The sequence below is a fragment of the Danaus plexippus genome, assembly GCF_018135715.1.
Source record: "Danaus plexippus chromosome 13 unlocalized genomic scaffold, MEX_DaPlex mxdp_15, whole genome shotgun sequence".
Classification (NCBI taxonomy): Eukaryota; Metazoa; Arthropoda; class Insecta; order Lepidoptera; family Nymphalidae; genus Danaus; species Danaus plexippus.
The window spans coordinates 6,282,213-6,305,067 of record NW_026869849.1 but is presented as its reverse complement, the minus strand read 5'-3'; the positions used below and the strand labels follow the sequence as shown (position 1 = coordinate 6,305,067).

Here is a 22,855-nt window from a genome sequence, read left to right as displayed (position 1 = left end):
AAGGTTTAAAGTTTTAATGAGATAATTTATAGTAAAGTTATGAAATTTTTGCCTGAACTTTGTAAATTAAACGCCAGAGTTTAGAAATCAAATAGAAAAGTAAAACATTATACGCCTTGTCATTTAAAATTAAAACTTATATAAGTTATTGCCGTAAGAAAACTTACAGGCGCTTATTTTATTTATATAACATTGGCAAAATTATTACATAAGTTAAACAAAGCTTCATCAAATAGTAGTTTGGATGTACATTGGGTGTTTACTTACTATCAGCTTCTGATGGACGTCCATTCACTCCTGACTCCGAGTTTGACTCGTATATTTTGCGTGTATCATATCTCTTGTTTCTCGCTGATCGGAGTAAAGTCAACAGATCTCCTCTGGGGGCATGTTCTAGTAAGGCAATGAGGGGTGTCTGTCGCGTGCAACACGCTATGAGCCTGATGACGTGTTTATGGTACCCCACATGCATAAGCATGGCGATCTCCCGGAGAAAATCCTGCATTTCTTCCTCTGTTGCGTTATCTAAGGAGGTTTGTTATGTTAAATACGAAAAACTCTTTGATTCAATAATGTAATCTTTTATATTACAATTTTGTTTATAGCATTAATAAGTTTCTATTTTATATAAGAACTGGTTTGAAAGAAACAAAATAAACGTGTTGTATGAAAAACATATTTCGCTTTAAAAAAAATCTCGGTAAATATGAGTTGTATACAGTATATGCTATTTAATGTAAAATTTTGTTTATACATAACATATCCCGTTACAATAAACGAATCACTGTATTTATTCGGGATTCGGCATTATTATAACTTAATTAACTTGATAACAGTGCTAAAGGTCTTTGAATTGTAATGAAAGGTCTCCGCCGGTTTGACTTTGATCCACTATTTTGCTTATTTGATATGTAACAAACGGATTTTAATTAATGATTACATGTTTTGTAGACTACAAGTGACGTTAACAGTCCTAGACAATATAGTAAAACAAAAAATACGCCATTAATATACAAGTATTATGAAGACGATATAAATTACATCTTATATTCTGTACAAGAGGCAAGGAATATCAAATATCCCATAATTCATTAACCTTGCGTAATAATACCACATTTCATTCTGAAAATAATCAGTTAAGTATATAAATGGATAGGATTTTGGGTAAAGTCTTTGTATCTTAAAATATTACATAGTATTTTATCATTACGATTGCTTGTTAAAGTATTAACGTCAAGCTTCTTGGTTAGATCTAAGACTTTCGCGGGTATTCATTTAAATGGAACTAATATTTTTCGGATTACTACGCGTATTTTATTATTTTAAAAACTACCTACTCCCGACGTTTCGGTTACTTCGATTTCGTTCGGTTGTGAATGTGCATATTAACATCTCGACCGCCCTTGATCACGGTTGCTGCAAAGTAACCGAAACGTATGTAGTTTTTAAGAATAAAAAAATACTCGTAGTAATCCAAAAATTATAAGTTTCATTCTTGGTTAGGGTTTGTAAAGTAGATAATTCTAAGAAATATAATCCGCTTACACGAAATAACCCGAGACATTATTTTAATTTCCTGTTAATTTAATAAAAATATTAGCGTCTGGTTGCCTTTTCCGAGTTTTAAATGGTTTATATATAAAAAAAAAATAGTCTATTCTAGTTTAATATTTTCTAACTATTCACATAAGATACTCCACTCGTAAAAATCCTTTTATTCCAGAGTTAATTGCTTTTGTTAGAGAAAATCCCTGGAGTACACTAAGTATATTTTAATGCCACGTAAGGAGAGGTTTATTTATTTCTTATCTTCTGTATCTAGTGTTCAATCTCTTACTATTGTTTATATTGAGAACAATAATTAAATAAATTAAACCGTTATTCGTTATTTATTTAAAGTAAGCCTCACAGAAAAACTAAAATAATATTGTGTAATAAGATCTAAGATTTTCGCGAGTTTTATTCATTTAAATGAAACTAATATTTTTAACCGTGATCACGGTTGCTGAAAAGTAACCGAAACGTCGGGATTATGTAGTTTTTTAAATAATAAAAATCCGCTTAGTTTATCCGAAAAATATTAGTTTAATTTAAATAATATTGTGTCCAAAATCAAAGTCATGTTGTTTGATTGTAATATTGCTCAGGCTTCCACTAAAAATAGTTATCTTCCCAGATTATTTTTAACTCTTATTAGTTATTTATTCAAATCAGTTAAGCGTTTCAGCGAAAAAACGATGTCATTACCGGCTGTTTGGCGTTACATTTAAGGTAATCTATAATAGCAGCAAACAAGAAACGTAATTCGATTTGTACCTAATGTTTTGTTAGTAAAATTTCAACATGCAATGTCAAGTGAAATGACTCACTGCCACGTGTATATAGGATAAACAACTTTCATTTCCTGCTTTTACGTAAACCTATTTGTTGTATCGCAAATTTAATTAAGACTATGTCTAATATAGCTGTGTCTGAAGACTTATTCGAGATTATTGTGTGGGTGTGGGTGTGTGTGTAATTCTTTTCAGTTATACCGTTTGTACTTCAATGTGGATAATAATCTCACCGGATAGCATCTTAGCAGCTACTGTTAAAGACTCTCCACCGGGCATGTCCAATAGCGCAGCGTGTACTCTACCGAAGGCTCCGCTGCCGATCAAAGCTCCCAGGTGAACCCGCGACCGGTTCACTTCCCATTGGTCACTATCATTTGTCTAGAACGTTTTATATTCAGTCGTATAAACTATGAAGGAATTAAACATTTAATTTGTAACACCAGAACCTACATTTTCCATGAAAGTTATATTCTATTTTAAGAGTTGTTTAGATTTATAATGTAGATACGATAAATGGCTTTAGAAAATAAAAAGAAATAAAGAATTTCTATTTCACAAAAATGTCTGTATTTGATCAACACACAGAAATATAATTGAAATATCCCACAAAATAAAACATCGGGGTATTCTTTTACATATAAAATAGAGATTATTTATTTTTCATTAATGTTTAAAAATATCTTTACCAAGCAATGTAGGTTACGGTCTACGTTATACAAAAATAACATTAATTGTATATTAGAATGTAGAGCAAAGAAATAAAAAAATATCCATTTTGAATTTCAACTACCGTTATTGAATTATGTATTGAAGAATTATTTCAAATAAACCACACAATAGAATATTCGGATTTTTTTCAATATTTTATTGTGTGAGGATAATGGTATCTCTACATTTTCTTAAGCAAATACTAACAACTAACAACTTTATTCGTTCATATAACATTGTATTTACCTCAAATGTTTTATGTACATAGAGCGGACTCTCTTCTATTCGACCGCGAGCTACCTCGTCCCTGGAGAAAAGACAAAGTTTTATTAGTAATTTCATCAATGCAGTAAGTTTTCTTAAGCAAAGGATCAAAGATCCCGGGAAACCTGATCTACAAATAAACCTTTTACTTTTAAGATAAATGTTATGTATAATTCAAAATATTTCAGATTTAAATTTTGTTCAATATTCCCTTTTGTGATTATATATAGTATTATTTGTAGTAGTAGTATTTGCAGTGGTTTGTCTTTACTGATATTTTTTTATATTAAAATGACTACTAAGTCATATAATGACTACTCAGTCAAAAACTATTATATATTTTGTTCCCTAGCGTATCACCCATTTCCGCCCGAACTCCTGACGTATGACCTCAAAACAATTGTCATAAAAATAAACAAGTACATTGCATATATATACAAATATATAACTTTAGGTTTTAAAGAAGTTTCAATAAATTAAGTAAACATATTTTTTTAAACCAAGTATAGTTGGAAAATGTTGCAATAGAGAATTACGTAAATATTTGATTGCTAATTATTAGACCGTTATATGATTAAAAGAGCATTGTTGATAATTTCAACATTTGAGATGAATTGAGTAGCCATCGCCGATAGTGAGGTTAAGTTTCGTTAATTTAATCGATAATCGATAATCGATATACGACTCCGATACAATCTAATTTCATAAATACATCGAGAATTTCAAAACTATTTTAGTTATTGGAAACTAATTAATACCAATTGTCTCTTATATGTTATATATTGCTTCATTAATCGATGTTAACGATTTGGTTCACGGAGTAGGCTGATACGGGATCGTAATTTGCTAATCAAGTAGATTCAATATCGCCCTATATTTAATGTATACTTATATGAAATGCGTTTACAAATATAATTATGACGCCGTATTAAGTTTATCTTATTTCAGTTGAAACATTTTAACATATAAATTACATAAAACAATGTGTTTATAGTTTTACTACCAGGTGATTTGTGAAAAGTCTGGTCACCTTTACTCCGTTCTAGATTCAATTGACAATAAGCAAAATATATTATTCATTCCCTCAAATGTAGAAAAGGTTTTTCTTTCAATATATAATGTTATCTGAAAATTAAACAATGGTTTTTTATTTAATTCCCTTTCCTATGACTATGTGAAAACTATTGAATATACTGGCAATTATCACATGACTAGCCCTTTCTTGCTAGTTACGTAAAATTTCGTCATGTGTGTATTTAAAGTAATGAACATATGGATATCGGAATTTAACATTACTATTTTTTGTTAATAATCCATTTTTGTTTGTTGAAATTTTTAAACGTACTAACAGTAGATTCCGCTTCTTCAAGCAGAATAAAATTATCTTAAAGATTGTAAAGTAATGCGTAAATTCTGTGTAATTGGCGTATTTTTCTCGAATTATACTTGTAATTAATCTTTAAATTCGCCATCCAATTTAATTACCTATGGACACCATCTGCCGTTTCTGTGTAAATTTGTGTTAATTACTTTAGCGAGATCGAAATTATCATTGGCATCTAACCTACTTTCGTAAACGGTGGCGATGAGTTGTATTCTTTATGCCATACAAGTAAAATTGCTTCAACAATCCGCATCTAGATCTGTCCCATTCACTTGCCCTTTGACTTGATATTGCAAATTCTATGTCCAAGTTGTGAGCGGATGTTGTATTATTTCAAATAAGATAAAACATAAGCATCGACATTTCTTATTAAAAGTATTATGACTAGGAAAAATTTCACAAAATTATAATATTTATATCGAAGGTTTTTTCTACGGAATATATCCCATAACTTTATAAGTTAAACGGAACGCACTGAAACATTTCACAAATCGTCTTAAGTAAACAAATGAGTGGAAATTATATTTGCTACCTTGAATTAAATGTTAACTTTGGTTTACATAGCAATGATATAAATAACAATTTTATTAAACAAACAACTCTTTTGTACAATAACTTATAACTTGTACTATAAGCAGACTAAGAGTATTGCCGGACGGTGTGCCTGTGAACTATTTTGCACGTTCTTGATGACCCCGATCCCACAATGGAGAATCATAGATGGAGCTACTGTTTCGCAAAATCTCCGTGCCTTACTCACTGTGTTTATAAATTGTTACCTAATTTATATAATATTGAATTTATATAGTTTAAATGTATTTAGTTTTAGTCCAGAGTATAGAAAGGAGGAGAAAAGAAGCAATTTCATTTGTTCACTTTTAGGTTTAGGAACACAGTTCAAGGCATCTAGACGATCAGCTCGCATGGGAACATGTACTAACTTACAAACGATTTCTGTAAATAAAATACGAGTCCGGTTGGCTTAGTGCGAGTTTGTCTCACACATTATACACGAACCGTTTCCTGTTTCTTACTTAATAACCTACGTTAATACTATATGTTTCGTTAATACTAATAAGATTTATGAACGAAATACTATTCAGGGTATGTAATTTGTGGTAGACTTACAGAGTCAAACAGTAGGACGTTTACATGTAATTTTACTTTTTGTGGAATCAATAGATTACTTAAAATGTACTGTTTTTTAGATATCCAATTCTATTGATATGAATAATGTTACCACATAAAAAATATGTCATAAATAAAATAATATAAGTTTAAAATTTCGTTAATTCGTGATTAATTTTAAAGAAATTAGAATAAGCCATCCGATAAGGGAGTCTTCTAGAAAGTACTCTTATTACCAAATAATATTTACAGTTTCTGTTGATAATGTATGCGATCGCGAAAATAGCTCAGAGAATTAGCCACTGACGAAATCACGACCTATTCACGGTACGCAATCAATAATATTGGTTTATATTAAAAGGGAGAGTTTTAAATATACAAATGTAGTATTTTCATGTACCTATTGGACTTCCACCCAATGTATTGCGATTTGCTTTAATTATTTTCATAATTGCATGTGCTAAAATATTTTTATGACACCCATGAATATGTTATTAAAGAATTTCTAAGCTAATATTTGTAGCTTCATCTTGGATCAGTGTAACAATATTTTTCTAAGTTATACAAATTATCAACCGCAATATAACAGTGTATATAACCTTTATTTAACCAAATAGAATGTTATAATTGATAATGGCTGGAATCAACTGTTGGTATGTGGGTGTTAATGACTGCGGTATGGAAGAGTTTTAAATCAAATCCATCGATCTATACGAGGCGGATTCGAGTCAGATTTATTTTACTTTCATTTAGCCTTTCCTTCCTCATGAAGTTTTACGGCAATGTATATAGTGGATATACTACAGTCCTGTACATTTTCGCAGAAGTATCGAGCACATTATACAACAGATATCCAAAAACATTTTCTTCCACATATGTTGTATTCGTGTTTATATTGATAATTTTTTTTCTATACAATTGCTTAAAAAATCCAGACCAAATTGTACCTAAATCTAATTATTTATAAAACGCAAATATTATTTATCTTTTGACGTAATTACATATTATCATTGTGAGAGCTTCGTACATTATTTTTCAAGTAAGTAATGATATATCAAAACAGCGTGTCAACAGGCAGCGGTATGGCAGCTTCGGTACAAATAAATAAAACAAACAACAGGACATCTACAAATTAACATGAAAGTGTTAAAATATTTATTCCAATGCTGAGTTTGTTGCAACTTTTACACTACCGTGTAAACGTACTGAATCAGTGGTCTAGCATCAATTGCTTAATATCTCTTTGAAACCAGCGAATGTAACCATTAATTTTGTTACAGTAGCGTCCTTGATAACGTAAGATAATTCTTTTGCACTGTGAATATCATAAATTGAATCAGCATTAATACCGTACAGGTTTTTTAAGATTGTCTGTAAATAGGTCAGGGTTTGGATTTAGATTTGAATAGAATAAAATGGAATAAGTCATAATAATATAATTTTTCCTTTCATTATTTGTTTTAAACTATACTTTATTGCTGTTCCGATCAATTTAAGTCACTGTCACGACTGGTTTTGGTACTTTCTCAACCGGACTTGATGTGCCATGTTGTTTTTTACATTCGAAAAGCTGGCACCGAGTGCAAGTGAAATGTGACGTAATGTTTGTTTAGTTAAAATTGATACAAATTTTTAGTTTTAATGTTATGATTGCTTCTGGTCGTGTTCTTATGAATTCTAGCTAATAAATCAAATGATTATGCTTTCCTTACAATAACTGTTTATAATCTATAAAATTTATCAATAATAAAAATAAAAAAAATATATTTTTCTATAAATGCTTTTTGAATTGAACCTTAAATTTTACACGAAGTATGCAATGCAATACAGCATATGCAAGTAAATACAGAATTATCTTTAACGTCTATTAAGTGATGTTTGTAATCACGAAGCGAATGATATAAATGGCTTAAATATTGATGGAATTGACACAGCTCGCAGTCACGAATCTGACGCAGAATGTCCTTTATGCGTGCCGTGAAACTTAAGTCCACTTTCTTGTGAGTCAACTTTACGTAATAACAGAATTTATGTTATACGAAAACAATGTAGGTAACTTACGTAACGTATATCCTGTTCCGCGGTGATTACACACTTTAATTTTATCGAGACAAGATTTATTTGTAAGTAACTAACTGGCTGTAAGTGTCAATAGCTCTTGAGATATATTGATATCAAGTCTGAGTAATTTAATGTTTTTTAATGAATATTATTTGCGATTGTTTTCCAAATACAATTATTAAGTTTGATTAAAAGTTTCCAATAATTAATATATTTGAAATCAAATTATCTTTACTTTTATATCATTAAAGTTATCATTGTATCGATAGTGAGGTTTTCAATTAATGTATTTTGCTTTACTCTATATGTAGAGCTCATCATACCAAAGCGGGCTAGGTCAAGCTTAGCAACATTCTATCTAGATTCTAAACCCAACATGGAATAGGTCTTGAGACGACTTCGAAAGGAAATAGAAGATGAGATTATTAAGGTTTTTTACTAATCATACATATGCATACATTACTGTACTATATAAAATTTATTTAAACAGCATATATTTGATAAAAAAAAGGTTGTTTTGTTTCGTCTGTACACTTTCTCCTATCATAGTTTTTCTTTCGAATCTATTAATTTAACTAAATTCAACAAAAGAAAAATTCTTTCTCGGAAGTCAAACAATGGAAACTTCACGGAAATATCTTAAACAATGCACACTAGAGACATAATAGTTATCTTTTACGCTCATTTAGAACGCTTATTATCATAAATAATAACAAGTTATATCTTTGAAGTGAATTATTAATATTTTAATCATACATATTAAATAATAACGGCTTCATTCTAATTAAAACGTCTTTGAGTATGCTATGCAATAAGAGAAATTGAGTTCTGCATTCTTAAGAGAGATATTTTTATCATAAAATTTTAAATTAACAAAACATAAATTGTAAATTTATGTGTGGAAGAAAAAATTTTCACAGGATTTTGTTAGCTTCGTTGAGAAACATAAAAAATATAAACAGTCACCAACTGATGATAATAATTACGAAAAAAAAATAAATAAACGTAATAGTAATGTGAGTTTTCGTCTTTTTTTGTCCATCAAAATGTCTTTTTGTTGATAGAAAAATTTGTAAAAATAATAAGTAGAAAAAAAAATTACGACCGCATAAGCGTACAAACAGAACCCTTGTTTTAAAACAAATCCCTTTATTGTAATATTTCACGTATGCATTTCTATCATATACTGAAGTATTGTCAGTAGTTGTAGTAAATATAGAGAAATTAATATCGACAGTGTCAATGCCCTCGGAAGCTGAGCGAGTGAAAATCTAACAATGCATACGATGGTAACCTGTTCTTGCATATATTACATTATTTATTACATGTAGTCAAAAGTTAAAGATACTGAAGTATCGTTGTTTATTTACTCTAAGTTTTATGGACCATTTAATCTGACATAACTGTTATTCGAGAAAGAAAGCGCTTTCAGGTGCGCGCAATTGGAAAAAGTTAAAAAAGGCCAATTACTGCCATAAAGCCTTTTATATAAAATGATGAAATTAAAACCGCCCTCTGGCTAAGACGTTTCATAGAATTATGAAAATAAGCCAAAGCGAAATTTTTGCAGTACTCTTTGACAGTTTAATTAATATTTTTTTGACATTATAATATTAAAATATTATAATTATTTAAGCCTATTACGTATACATATGATATTGTGAAATAATCGTAACGTTTTTTGCGTTATTCTTCAAGTTTTGTCAAGTATTGATTGATCGTCTCGGAATAATGAGTTTTTTGTAAGCAATACTACGCTATTAGCAAGGCTGGCATTACGGACGATTGCCCATTATCCGGTTGAAGTGGGTTCGTTAATATGATTTATTAAAGGCAAAGAAAAATTCAAGTAATTTTCTTAAGCAACACAAAACATACCTTTACCTAATTCGTTTCATAGTTATACCTTTTTTGTGGTTAAGACAGATATTAATAGTTTTTACGTATAGACTTTTTCGACTTATTTTATTTACTTGAACTTGTATTATTTCACTAAGAATATATTATAAGTACTAAATACAGGTATATTTTGCGTTTAGTATTTATTGTTCTGGTGTTTCTGTATATAAAAAAAAAACTTTTTCTTTAAATTACGTGAAAAAAAAATATTTATCAAAATCTATACACGAGAAAACGTCATTGTTCCTTTTACCTTTACAATGTGACAATAGATAACTTTTGGGGATTCGTATGATATTTTGACATCGGCGAAGGGTATTTATATACATATATTGCTCTCATGAATTTTATATGTAAATGACAAAAACATTTGAATTTATGTACAAATAAAATAAAACGAATCTCGTTGTGATGTTAGGATAAAATTGATTGTGTATGTGGATTTTCATTTATAAGAAATTTCGTATTCATTGTAACAATTATCAAGTTAGGGGCTAGAGAAATAATTTTTTTTTACTTCATTATTCTTTGCCTTGTCTGATAGACGCTAGCCTTCATTTCAATTGGATTTGATAATATTGCCTTAGTCAGCATTTCATTTAGAACTGAAAGGTCTAAAGTCGTGATTTTGATTTAAAGTGGCATTTTCTTGAACAGATTTTGCATATTAGTTAAATATTAACTTCATATTTTGAGAGACCGAATCCTGGTGATGTTTATAATTTCCTTTAAATAAATATAAAAAGTTTATATTACTTTAACGTCTAACGTTTGTGTTTTTTTGAAGCAAACCCAACCCTTTAACTCCATTTAAAATAATGTTCGTCAAATAGTATAATACAAGTATTATTCTAGACACAGATGTAAACATATAAATTTAAGTATAAATATATTAGTATATATTACTTGAGTAAAACTCGCGAAAGTCTTAGATCTCACTATGTATATAGGTTTAAAATTTTTAGAAGCAGATAGAAGTTTAATACAAAAACATGTATTAATCAGTTATACGTACAAACAATAATATTTATTTCGTCATAACATTTAAACTCCGTTAATTGAGCATAAACGGTTATATCACATAGTATCCGATGCGCAAGCGCAGCTGATATGTAAATTGAGCAATTAATATAAAACAAACACCAAAACTTGTTCCTCTTACGTAACCAATCCTAAATAATTTTATACAAATTTGAACCTTCAATCATATATGTTTAGGGTTGAAGTAAGAGCATTTCAAGTAAATCTAAAACAGGTTCAATTTTAGCTGAGAGTGAGAGTGGTATGTGCTTTCCCTGTATATGCAATAGTGATGCCATTACCAGCCTTATTTTTAAATAGCATAAGGTGCATTTTACTTAGTATGTATTTGGATATGTAAATATTACCAAACAAGCAACGTGCGTTACAGTAATGGAATAATATTTTGGTGTTATAAGTCTTTAATAAGACCATTACCATAAGAAATTTCATTAACATGTTAAAGTGGCTTTTAACAAATTAATTAAGTGAGCGTAACAATTCCATGTTGACCATTATATATACTACTGCTAATTTTCTATTTTTTCATAGTAATTTTTAAATACTTCTCTCGACAAAAGCTTTAAATGATTTTTTGTGTATTTCAAACCTATTCAAAGATTGTTATAGCGTTTGTTAAATAATGGTCTCTCGTAATCATAATGTTATTGACATTAAGTGCGGATGAAGGATGTAAATTAAATAATTAATTTTAATAGTAACTTTGGAGATTTATGAATAAAAAGTTGATATTTTCATATAGTCACTATACTGTTTAATATCAGTCATACTTCAGTGAGATTAACCGATTTTCAGTGGACTGTACTGCATAATTTTTATTAATAATGCCTGCCTTCCGATCACTGGTACGAGGTTCTCTATTCGATCTGCTGATATAGAGTAAGTGCATCAATGCAATGTTATAGATAGATTCATAAGTAATCAATAAAAGCACAAGTCACTATGGTTAATGCATAGTAGGCGTAATGGAGGTTCCAACAAAGATTGATAAGATCATCAGAAAAAATGCATTACAGAATTATTTTTATGAGCTTAGTAACCACTAAAGGTGTTGCCATTGCAAAGTTGAATCTATCTATAAAAAAAAAACTGATTACATTAAAATAAATGTCAAACAAAGATAATTTTATGTCTTTGCGAATTAAATTATGTGTTGTAATGATATCACAGTTGCACTTTACAGTTATTTCCCCTTTCATTGTGATCTCTATCATCATCAAGAATACGAGCGATTACAATCACATCCAATATTATTATGTGAATAAATGATTATCGGACTTTATTATGGATATGAGAAAAACGGCACAATCATATACGAACGATGGAATCAATTATAATCATTTGGAACGCGAGAAAATTGTACGTGTTAAGGATGTTGCGCAAAACGATTTATTACGTTAGAACAAGCGTACATAATTTAGTTACAATTGTTACAATATCTTATAAAAATTACGTTGAAGTGTCTGAGTGGATTTTTTTTTTTGTGTCAATTATAAAATTTTGCATTACGTAAACAGTGTGGAAAGATAACTTTGCATCGAGTATCATACGTAATGGATTTAAAACATTTGTACACGTACAATTACGTTCTGTAATTATCTTATATAGATTATTATCGAATTAATTGATGATGAAGTATGTTTTTACGACTACGTTCCGACATAGCCAGATATAAAGATTCACAATGGTCTTTTTGACGTTTTTCTCTTAACTAATTATAAGTTATTGTGAAAATATTACTTTTACTGACATAGTGTACTAAACGAGCTTTTCATTTAAAGCTATAGAATTATGTTAGAAGCTGACATTAATTGCGTTATCGCATTAAATGTTCCGAATGTATAGAGATATAACTTTCCAAATATACGATCGATAATTTAATTTTCCAAAAATGTCAAGTTTTACGCAATATTTTGCGTAAATGATACTTTTATGTAATGGGAATAACTCATAGTAGGTATGTTTTGTAAGTAACATCTTTATATTATGCGAGTGATGTCACCCAGTCGTTACGTAATATCAGTGAAAAGTACACTTTCTATATAATATGAGCTGTGATGTTAATGTCGTGAGATGGGCTCGGTTTATGTGATTTCCCACTTAGTGTTCGATCATCGTTTACTTTTTTGTTCTGTACACACTTTTATTTCTCGTTTTCTCTATGACTTTTAGAGATCTGTGTTTATAGAGAGAGCAATGAAAGATTCATATTCGTTTGTTTATCGATTTTTTATGCAAAATGATTTATAATACAACTATAATTAGCATTAAAATTACTATTTACATAAATACATTTAGGCACCGTAATTTTTTTTCTCTACTTAAAACTAGTTCTGTCGCCGCGGAGCAGGTATCACAAGTTAGCACTCGTTGTGCGGTTTAGTATGGACCGGAGTGACCGGGGGGGCCGTAGGAGGAGCTGACGCCGGAGCCGGAGCCGGAGCCGTGACCTCCGGAGATGATGCCACCACCGATGCCGCTTGAGCCACCGTGACCACCGATGCCGCCGCCGATGCCGCCTCCGATGCTACCTCCGGAAATACCACCGCCGATGCTGCCACCAGACAGACCGCCGCCAGAGATGCCACCGATGCTACCACCTCCGATACCGCCTCCGATACCACCGCCGATACCGCCTCCAATACCGCCACCTTCCTTCTGGGTCTTGTACTTGATGAAGTATACTTCGGGTTTGGAGGGTTGAGTTGGGGCAGCAGTGGGGATGGTGATGTCGGGTTGTTCGTCGGGTTTCTTGACCAGGACATAGACGAGGGTCTTCTCCTCGTTTTGGGCTTGAGCGGGGATGATGGGAGCGACGGGTGCAGGGGGTGCTGGGGCCTTGATGAAGATGATCTTGTAGTGCTTCTGGGGGATGGCTCCACCGCTGATCACTTGTGGGCGTTGTTCTTCAGGTTCTGGGGGTGGTACGTGGACGTAGATGTGTTTCTGGACAATGGCACCGCCTCCGAAACCACCTCCGAATCCACCGCCGCCAGCTCCGAATCCACCACCGGATGAGAATCCGCCGCCTGATGAGAATCCACCGCCGATACCACCGCCGATACCGCCGCCGATACCACCGCCGAGGCCGCCGCCGAGGCCGCCTCCGATTCCACCGAAGGAGCTGGAGCTCAGACCTCCAGAGGAGAACCCACCGTGTCCGCCTCCGAGGCCACCTCCGATGCCACCGCCGATGCCACCAATTCCATGGCCGCCTCCGGGCGCATTGTAGGAGTACCCGGCTTCAGGTCTTGCGGAGCCGATAGCCGCGACGGCTGCTAATACCTTTAATAAAAACAAATTGTTAAATTCCAAAATTGGTCCTAATTTTTCGACCGTGTGTGATAGAACTTTAATATTTCAAAATATTCAGGATAAAAATGATTCCGATATATAATCACTGAATCTTCCTGAATGTGTATGAGCGGTCGGAGCACTGAATCACATAAGGAAGCACGACAGCTGGGTCACACGGGTCACGACACTTTCACTTCACGTATACCTACCAAGAAGGCTTTCATGTTGTCTCGAGGAGGTCTCGTGGTTGTGTGATGCTCTGTACCTCACTCTCGAGCCTTTTATACAGACGAGCCGTCGACGCCTCTCTCCCTAACTCTTCCTAACATTCGGCCTTCAGGCCATATGAGAATTATAATTTTAATGACACCGAACCGAATTCATCTTCGGTGAAAACAATGTGTGTCTACTGTCAACAAACACTTTCACGGTTATCGATAAATCACATATGTTCTATAGGAAATTAATTAACTTTTGTAATTGCCAATGACATCGCTTGTCCACTTAAAAAGCAAATATTTTTCCAATTGGAGAAATTATCGCGAATCTGCTTTTAAACTATGAAGAATAACAAGTGTTTTGATATTTTTGATGTAAATTTTATTTTACTATTCAGAATTAACATGTTTCATTCGTATTAATTTTGATATGATTTTGTAAGTTAAAGAAACTTCATTAGAATAATTGGTTTTAAGTTATTAAATTAATGGAAGCCGTATCTCGTTAGAAATTTTTTGTATCAAAAACTTAAAGACGTACTTGTTATATTATACATATATTTTTTATGAAACCTATTATAACTTTTCGTACAATTAGTTTCATATTAATATAAGTATAGAAACAAATAGTAATTTGATCCTAAAAGCTTAACAAATACAAATAAAATCCTGAAAAGGTCAATTAACATACTGACAACGTCTGACCGCCATGACATACGTTCAGTGTCAAACAACCATTAATAATCGATTTGAGATCATTATTTCATGTACATCACTATTAATACGATTTAAAGGCTTAAGTTTTACGAACTCGCACCTTAACATCATTGTACCCTAATCTATTGTTCACAATATCGATTTTTAAAATCTAATAAATTTTTTGTCGTATGAAAATGAACGTTTTCACCGTACAAAAATAATATTTTATTTACATTACGTAACATGCGATAGTGAAATTAACCTTTGGCAGTAAAAAGTTCGGTTCACAAAATATATTTCGTTGAATTTGACGTTCGTTGCTAGGAGCACTTTCACTGGTGGCATAAGAACCGAATGAATATAGAAGGTTTTTTATTTAGTTTGGCATATTTTAGATGGAATTCTTGAAATTTTCTAATAAAGACACATTGTTTCGTATGTGCTTACATGAAATTGTAGTTATTGAAATTCTAATTGACAAGAATTAGCTAATTATAACACCTAAAAGAACCTGTCAGAATCAGGCACTTTAGCTATAGAAATACATCAATAGTATATTTTGAAAAGTAAAAACATACATACAAAACACATCTTCACATAGCATTAAAGATAAACGATTTCATTCAATACAAAAACTACATTTGATGGAAATGTATCTAAATAGTCTATCGAATAATTTATTATAAATTGTACATTTTACATAGATTAAAATAAAATTTTCACTGGCATCATTTTTTTAAGTATAACCTCTACCATACGTGATGACGTAACGCTTAAAATATTGAGAAATCCCTCAAACAGAGGAAAATTTTAATTAATCTTTTTCAATCACATATTTTCGTTGACGCTTTCTTTTTAAACGAACCGATATTATTGTGAAGTCAAACCAGTTGCTTGATTAAAATTTACAATTAATCGAACAATACGAGAACAATGAAATACTGGAAGTAAAGTTGTTCACGTTAAAAGATGTGACAATAAAAATTATACATGTAGTATATATTAATTAGTGAGTAAAAGGATATTGTCTTTTAAGTGTCCAACATTAAGTATATATATATATATGTGTACATTTATATGTAAAAAATATCTTAATTTAAGTTTAGATGCACCACAAATAGAAAGTAATGCATGCATAGAGATAGTCGAATTGCAAAAAGCAATTGCGTTAGGATCCAATCCGAGCACATTAGTTTAAGGCCGTTACTCCAGTGAGGCTATAAATAATAACAGTTCCATCAAACACTCCCATTTACTGCCAATCGTCTCTACAAGACTCAAACAAATATCTCTTGTGATAGTTCAGAAATGTTTAGTTTTTGTTATGAGATTAACAATTATATTTGTCGCTTTTTTTTATGATGTAGAGAAATTTCGTCATACCTTAAATATTATTATTAATTCAGAATATTATTAAAAAGTTAAATTCGAAAGCGCTTGGAACCAGCTTAAGTGAAAAAATACTTTAAGATATGTTTTAACCTCCATAACTATATTATTAGGAAACATAACACATGAAATATATTTAAAATATAAGTAAATTTTAATAAAATTTTACTAATTTATTTAATAAGTATAAATTATACAGAAAAAAAAACACTATAAATCTAGTAAATCCGAAATCTTTCTCACGTCATATGATAATTAAAAAAGAAGGTTGTATTTCACAAAAGTTAAACATCTTCATTGCAATTCTAAATGCTTTAAACATTAAATAGTCGGTAATTCTTATTTCATTTCATAATCGTATGACGATGGATGTAAGAAAGAACAAAAATTTTTATTACAATAAGTAATTATAATATGATAACTTTTATTCCTTAATGTTCAACTCTCAATGGACCAAGAGCTTAAAGATGGACAGATCGTGCGTAGACTTTCCTTTCGCTTAAAGGACGAGACTGGCATAGAATCCGTAACTAATACATTTACGACACGCTCAGATCTTGTATCTAGTATTGGTAGACCGCATTTTATATGAATTAAATAGACCAAGAAAACTGTAGGACTCTTAGAGTTCTTTAGGTCAATCTAGAAATAATATGACGGCGGCGTTACTGATGTATGAATGGCCATGAATTTTGTATTAAAGTTATGAGACTGATGACAATTATAACAATTATATATCAATAAATAAAATATTCACACGAGCAATGACCGTTGCTTCAGCGCGGATAAGTTTTGCAATCAGCTCCGTAACTCCTTTCTTTTCTAACGATGATTACAGACATTATGAAATCTTCATGTTTAAGTTATAAAGCCATTGGTTGGGTCAGATTTTATCGCTGTTATTGTGAGATATAATTTGTTTTATACATGGCTTGTTTTAATCTCGATTACCAAACATCCTGAGCAAAGAATACGCGGTAATTCGGGTCACTTTCTGCAAGCGCATTAGACTTTCATTAGATCATTCGAAATGAGAAGCAGGATGTTATTTTACTTCATGAGATGTTTGAAAGTAAAAAATAAGTACATAATTTTATGGATGTCAAGAATATTACTGTGTATGATAGTCTCATGAAATGTCACTTATATTTATGAGTTATTATAATAACTTATTTTATCATCCGTTTATGTCAAAACGAAGATTTCAATTGGATAAATCTCATTATGCCTACCTTTCATTTAATGTATGGTTATCATTTTAAACAACGACGTCGAAAAAGACGTAATGCAATAGTATTTACGAGAATTTTGTAACATAATATGTATATAAATTATATGACATTTGAGTCTCGTTTACTTTTGCATATACATATTTTTTTTACGTTTGCATATTAATTTTTTCATTTAGATCTACATTTTTTTTTCATTAACAATGATGGATTAATAAATTTAATAAAATATTCATTTAACAATTTAATACAGCGCTGGTAAAGTTTCTGTTTGATATGACAGTCCCCAGATGGTTTTCCACCTGACATATTTTTATTTCATTAATATTATATCTTTTCGCATTATATATTCTGTATTCGGTAACCCAAAGACCCGGACGGGAGGGTCCAACTCCGCCTTTTCCATATTCGTTCACGTTACATGCATAAACATATCTTTATTACGCAAATTAATTGCACAATTTTGTAAAATAATTCTCTTTGTACACAGACAGCATGATCCCGGATAACAGTCTATCAAATAATATAAAATTGTTGAAGCATATGTATGAATGTTGTGGATATGTTTGTAAATGTGTAAACTAAGAACATATGCGTGCGTTATTATAAAGCATTACAGGTCAGCATTTTATATACAGTATAGCATAAGTTTATATACAGCAACATATGAAAAAATACTTTAAAATTGCAGCATGACATGGAAATGATCTATGAAAGAGATCTGGTTTATAACAATGATTTAATCAGAATGTTTACTGTTCCGATTTACATTTTAAGTTGGAGTTTTCAAATGTAATGGAATAAAAGTGCACTGGGAATATAATGCAAACGAGTTTGAGAGTCAATAAAGAGAGAAAAGTAAAATTCTCAATAAATATTAAATTCGGTAGTTTCAAACCGATAATATAATCGCTCAAATTCTATACAAAATATTTTCACATAATGTTTCTATGCTATAAATATTCTAATATTTATATGTAGGTTGGAGTAAAAAGATATTTTAGTTATAACATCAATTCTTTAAACTCGTTGAAAATAGAAAACAATGCCTTCAGGCTTGTTATTCAGACATGAACATTGCATAGAAAATAATTTTATATCTGTTGTGATTTTTTCTATTATAATAAAATGTCCCATTAATGGCTGTAGTGTCCAAAATGATTTGAGATAGTATTGTGACCGTCAATACTATATTTTTTTAATCCGACAGTTTAAATAAAGGCGTTCACCGAACAGATTATGTCACATGGAAGCTTTTGTCTATTAATGTATTGCAAATCAGGTGCTACCGTAATGCTGGTTGTATAACAGCCGAGACTTCTCATGAGCGTTCGCGGTTAAAGTACCTTTATATTCAAATCGCGCGTTGTGATATCAACGCTTCACGGAAAATATCGTCCGGGTGACACGTAACATTTCTTTTTATAGGTCTGGATATCGTTTTCACATTTGTATCAAATTTCGTTCCATCTCTGATATGATTAACCAAAGGCAATTCATAATTATGTGCCATGTATGTAACACGAAAAGTCCTCAATTTCATAATCTTGTTATTTTTTATTGGATTAGACTGTGTATATTGTTTATACGAAAGTAAAAACCGAAAGTAGATACGTATAATAGGAAGATATCATAAAGGGATTACAATTACAAGTCGCTTACAGAGCTATTATATGTAATAATTGACTAGTTTATACAACTATGGTTTTTATTAAGATGAATTGTCGCTTGTGCCAAACAAGTAAATTAGCTCCATACAAGGCGGAGGGCTTGATGACTAGTTGAAAGCTACTTCTCTTACTTAATCACGGTAAGCTAAACAGACCTTGCAAATCTGCCTCCTTCGCTGTGCTCAGATTACCGATAGGTGACTCATGTATTGCAATCATTGAGATCAGATGTATATTGCTAAAGATTTTCTCATATTAAATATTTAAACACACTTTTAAGAAGATTAAAAAATCTCTTCGTTGAGATTAAAAAATGGCTGCTACATAATCTTTATAATTAAGTGTTTGTATGACCTGGTGTTAGTCACGACCTGCACATTATTCATTACGTTAGAAAAGTTAGACTTGGTCTCATTCTAATATTACTACACCATTTCTTTTAACGGTAATAGAAAGTTTATTATTTTCATAAATAACTAGAAATTATAAAAAAAAATCAATTTTAATCTTAATGGATATCCAAAACAAAGATGGCGACTTTCACACTGGTTTCGTTGTTATTTTGTAACAGTAGAAAGGATAAGCAGGAAATATTAAATGTAACATCAAATTTACGTTCGTGTGTATTACGTAACGTGAACTCGAATTATCTTTATAGACGGCCGTTACCTAAGAGGCTACGTCATTGTTCTTAGGTCTGACATCTTTACAAAGTCTAGAACATTCAGCCTTCACCAGTATTCAATATTTCATAAATTCTAACCTTGAATTTGAGCGAGAGTTTTTTTAATATCGTAGTTTTTAAATACTTTATTTCTCATATAAAAATATATTATTATTAAATTATATTAAATACAGCCTTAGTCAGCTTCAAATTGATTGAGTTTAACATTAAGCGATACATATAAATCTCTTCAAATAACAAACAGAGTTGGTCAATTCTAACGACTTATAATTGCATCACATCTAAAACAATATATTGGCCGTTCAGCATCGACCGCGTGAACTTATGCCATTTGTATAGAGCATTAACCGGGCGATTATTACGAAATTTAAGATCCAAATCATAGTTTACTGTGAATACAATAATAATAAAGCAGATTTCGCTACGGTATACGGACAGCGAACTAGTCAATATTCTTTTTGAGTCCGTTACTACTTCGGATATTACAAAAAAAAATCTTACAATGGTATTAGGAAATATCCTTAGCAAGTATACGGAGATCATCGTAAGCCGATTAGCGGTCGTGTAATTGACCTCACATGTATGTATGGACATTGTTATGTAACGTGATATAGGAAGAGACATGTGAGCCCACGGATATATTATATACCTCAGCGGTCAAGTAGTTGAATCCTTCTTTAATAAAAGCGAATGAAAACTTTTCTATTAATATATCCAAATAATATGCTACATAATATAAGTAATTATAATATAAAAAAAATCTATTGTAACCTACGTCTTTTTTACCAAAGAATTATTTTAAACTAAATATAATATATCTACATATGAAAAGGTTTGTGCACTAGCAAAGTTGTACGGATATACCCTTAGAATATTACCCTATGATATTGAATTTCAGATTCAAATCTTGATAATTATAATATAAACTTTGCACTTGAATTTGTCGGAAGAAAATATTTTTCTATAAAATACATAATTTTACAGGCGTTATTGTATAAATCCTTGTGACTATTTTCTATAATGATGTAACTTTTAAACTTTTAAATAAACGTCAATCAGTCGTTTAATTCTTTCTTGTATATTTAGAATTAATAATGCCAACTGGACAGACAGAAGTTTCGACATCAATGAATAATAATTAATTTGAAAAGTTGTTCTTATAAACCCCTGCTTTTAGAAAGAATTCTACGAAAAATATTATCATTGCCATTTCATTTTGGACTTTAGATAATATTGCATAACGAATAAGTAGTTTGAAGAACTTACAGCGATGTGTTGATAAATATTTAATAACTAATTCAACTTACAATAACCTAGCGACGGTTGACTTCTATTCAGATTAATACAGAATACTCTTGGAATTGTATAGCAATAACTGACTTGTTCGTGTCTAATGTAGTTTGATGTTTGTACAAACTTTGCCTATTTAACTTCAATCATTGTTAAACAAGAACTGGCGTATTTGAATAGCGGAACATAATATAAGTGATGTATACATTTATAATTTAAGATTGGTTTCGATTTGGTAATAATGGTTGTTTAAAAATAGGTAAAATTTTAATCTAGACGGGAGAGATCGATATGCGTAGTCTGTATATCTCGTCACACTACTTACGAGGCGTTTCCGTGTCTCATTAAATGCCCTACATCGATACTTTAGCAGTTAGCCATATTTCATCCACGAACGCCGCACATTATTGTATTAAAGGAGCCTATTACATGAGAATGAGAATAAGTGATAAGAACTATTTTTTTTACACGTTAATCTTAAAACTCTACGAAATAATAAATTCTTAGACCATAAACTTGATATGGTATTTGTGGTAATTCTTTGTTTATTATACTTCTCTTCTATTATTGTATGTTTGAAAATGGAGAATATCATTATCTTTTTTCCTACCTTATATATATATTCTTTATTGAGTCTTGACCTTTAATAATGTCCTTTTAATACGAGAAACTTATTCATTATATTCAACTATGTTAGTTTTAGTAAATAAAACGAAAACATTAGATTAAAAAAGTACTTATGCATATAGTCATAAATATAATTGAAAATTACTCCACTTTTTTCATTGTTGATGTTAAATAGTAGTGTCAAAATATTATTATGTTAGAAGTATAGGCGAGTGTGTTCGTGAGTTCTATGGAGAAAATTTTTGTTAATGCCTTTGTTAACACAAGTTAATTATGTACTCAAATATATTACAAAACCAACCTTTGTGTTGTTAAATCGCTGCTTCTAGCAAGAAACTATTGTTGAATACTAAACAGTTATTTGTATGCTCACCGAATGAATGTGATGACTAAGTAAAGAAAGTTTATTTGCACAAGTCTATATTTAGGGCCTTACAAATTTTAGGCCACTAAGATTTATAAAATCCAATGAAAACAACAAGCAAAGTGAATTAAGATTAAGTACTTCAAAAACCGTTGTGAGCGAGGAAAAAAATTATGACAGGAAAAACCGTTTTTTTATGGAATGGTTAAAAACACAATGGCAAAAATATCAAGTAATATCTGTATCAATATAGTAGTTTCTTAAACATAATGTCTCTGGTATTTGTTTCTACCAAGAACTCTTGATCAGATTTGCATTTAGTTTCGGATCTCGACAGTATATTTCTTCCAGAAAAAAAAAATATCCCATTTATTGTGGTATCGGATACAGGATCCAATATAAATATTTTACGATACTACGCTGAACACGTAACGTATAGACTTGGGTCATGAATAGTGACTTCATCTGATTGTCACCTCTGACACGGTTGTAGTAAAAGTTGTTTGACATATTGTTACCAGATCTACGTTATATCACTATAATATACGAACGGCTCATATTATACG

The 22,855-nt window shown here is 30.9% G+C and overlaps 2 protein-coding genes across 5 annotated transcripts in view; both read right to left on the bottom strand.

Annotated features, from left to right (window-relative positions):
- Positions 1 to 22,855, bottom strand: part of LOC116770076 (fibroblast growth factor receptor 3-like) — a 61,263-nt gene that overhangs the window by 3,433 nt on the left and 34,975 nt on the right. For all 4 annotated transcript variants that reach the window (XM_032661421.2, XM_032661423.2, XM_032661419.2 and 1 more), the window contains 3 exons: positions 3,291 to 3,351; positions 2,567 to 2,714; positions 268 to 525 (listed from right to left, as the gene is read on the bottom strand). In XM_032661421.2, the coding sequence (XP_032517312.2) occupies positions 268 to 525; positions 2,567 to 2,714; positions 3,291 to 3,351 (467 nt within the window). The remainder of the gene's footprint in view (positions 1 to 267; positions 526 to 2,566; positions 2,715 to 3,290; positions 3,352 to 22,855) is intronic.
- Positions 13,032 to 14,475, bottom strand: LOC116770078 (uncharacterized). The gene is made up of 2 exons (XM_032661427.2): positions 14,328 to 14,475; positions 13,032 to 14,106 (listed from the first exon to the last, which is right to left on the bottom strand). The coding sequence occupies exons 1-2, from the start codon at positions 14,340 to 14,342 to the stop codon at positions 13,201 to 13,203; spliced, it is 921 nt and encodes a 306-aa protein (XP_032517318.1). The 5' UTR covers positions 14,343 to 14,475; the 3' UTR covers positions 13,032 to 13,200.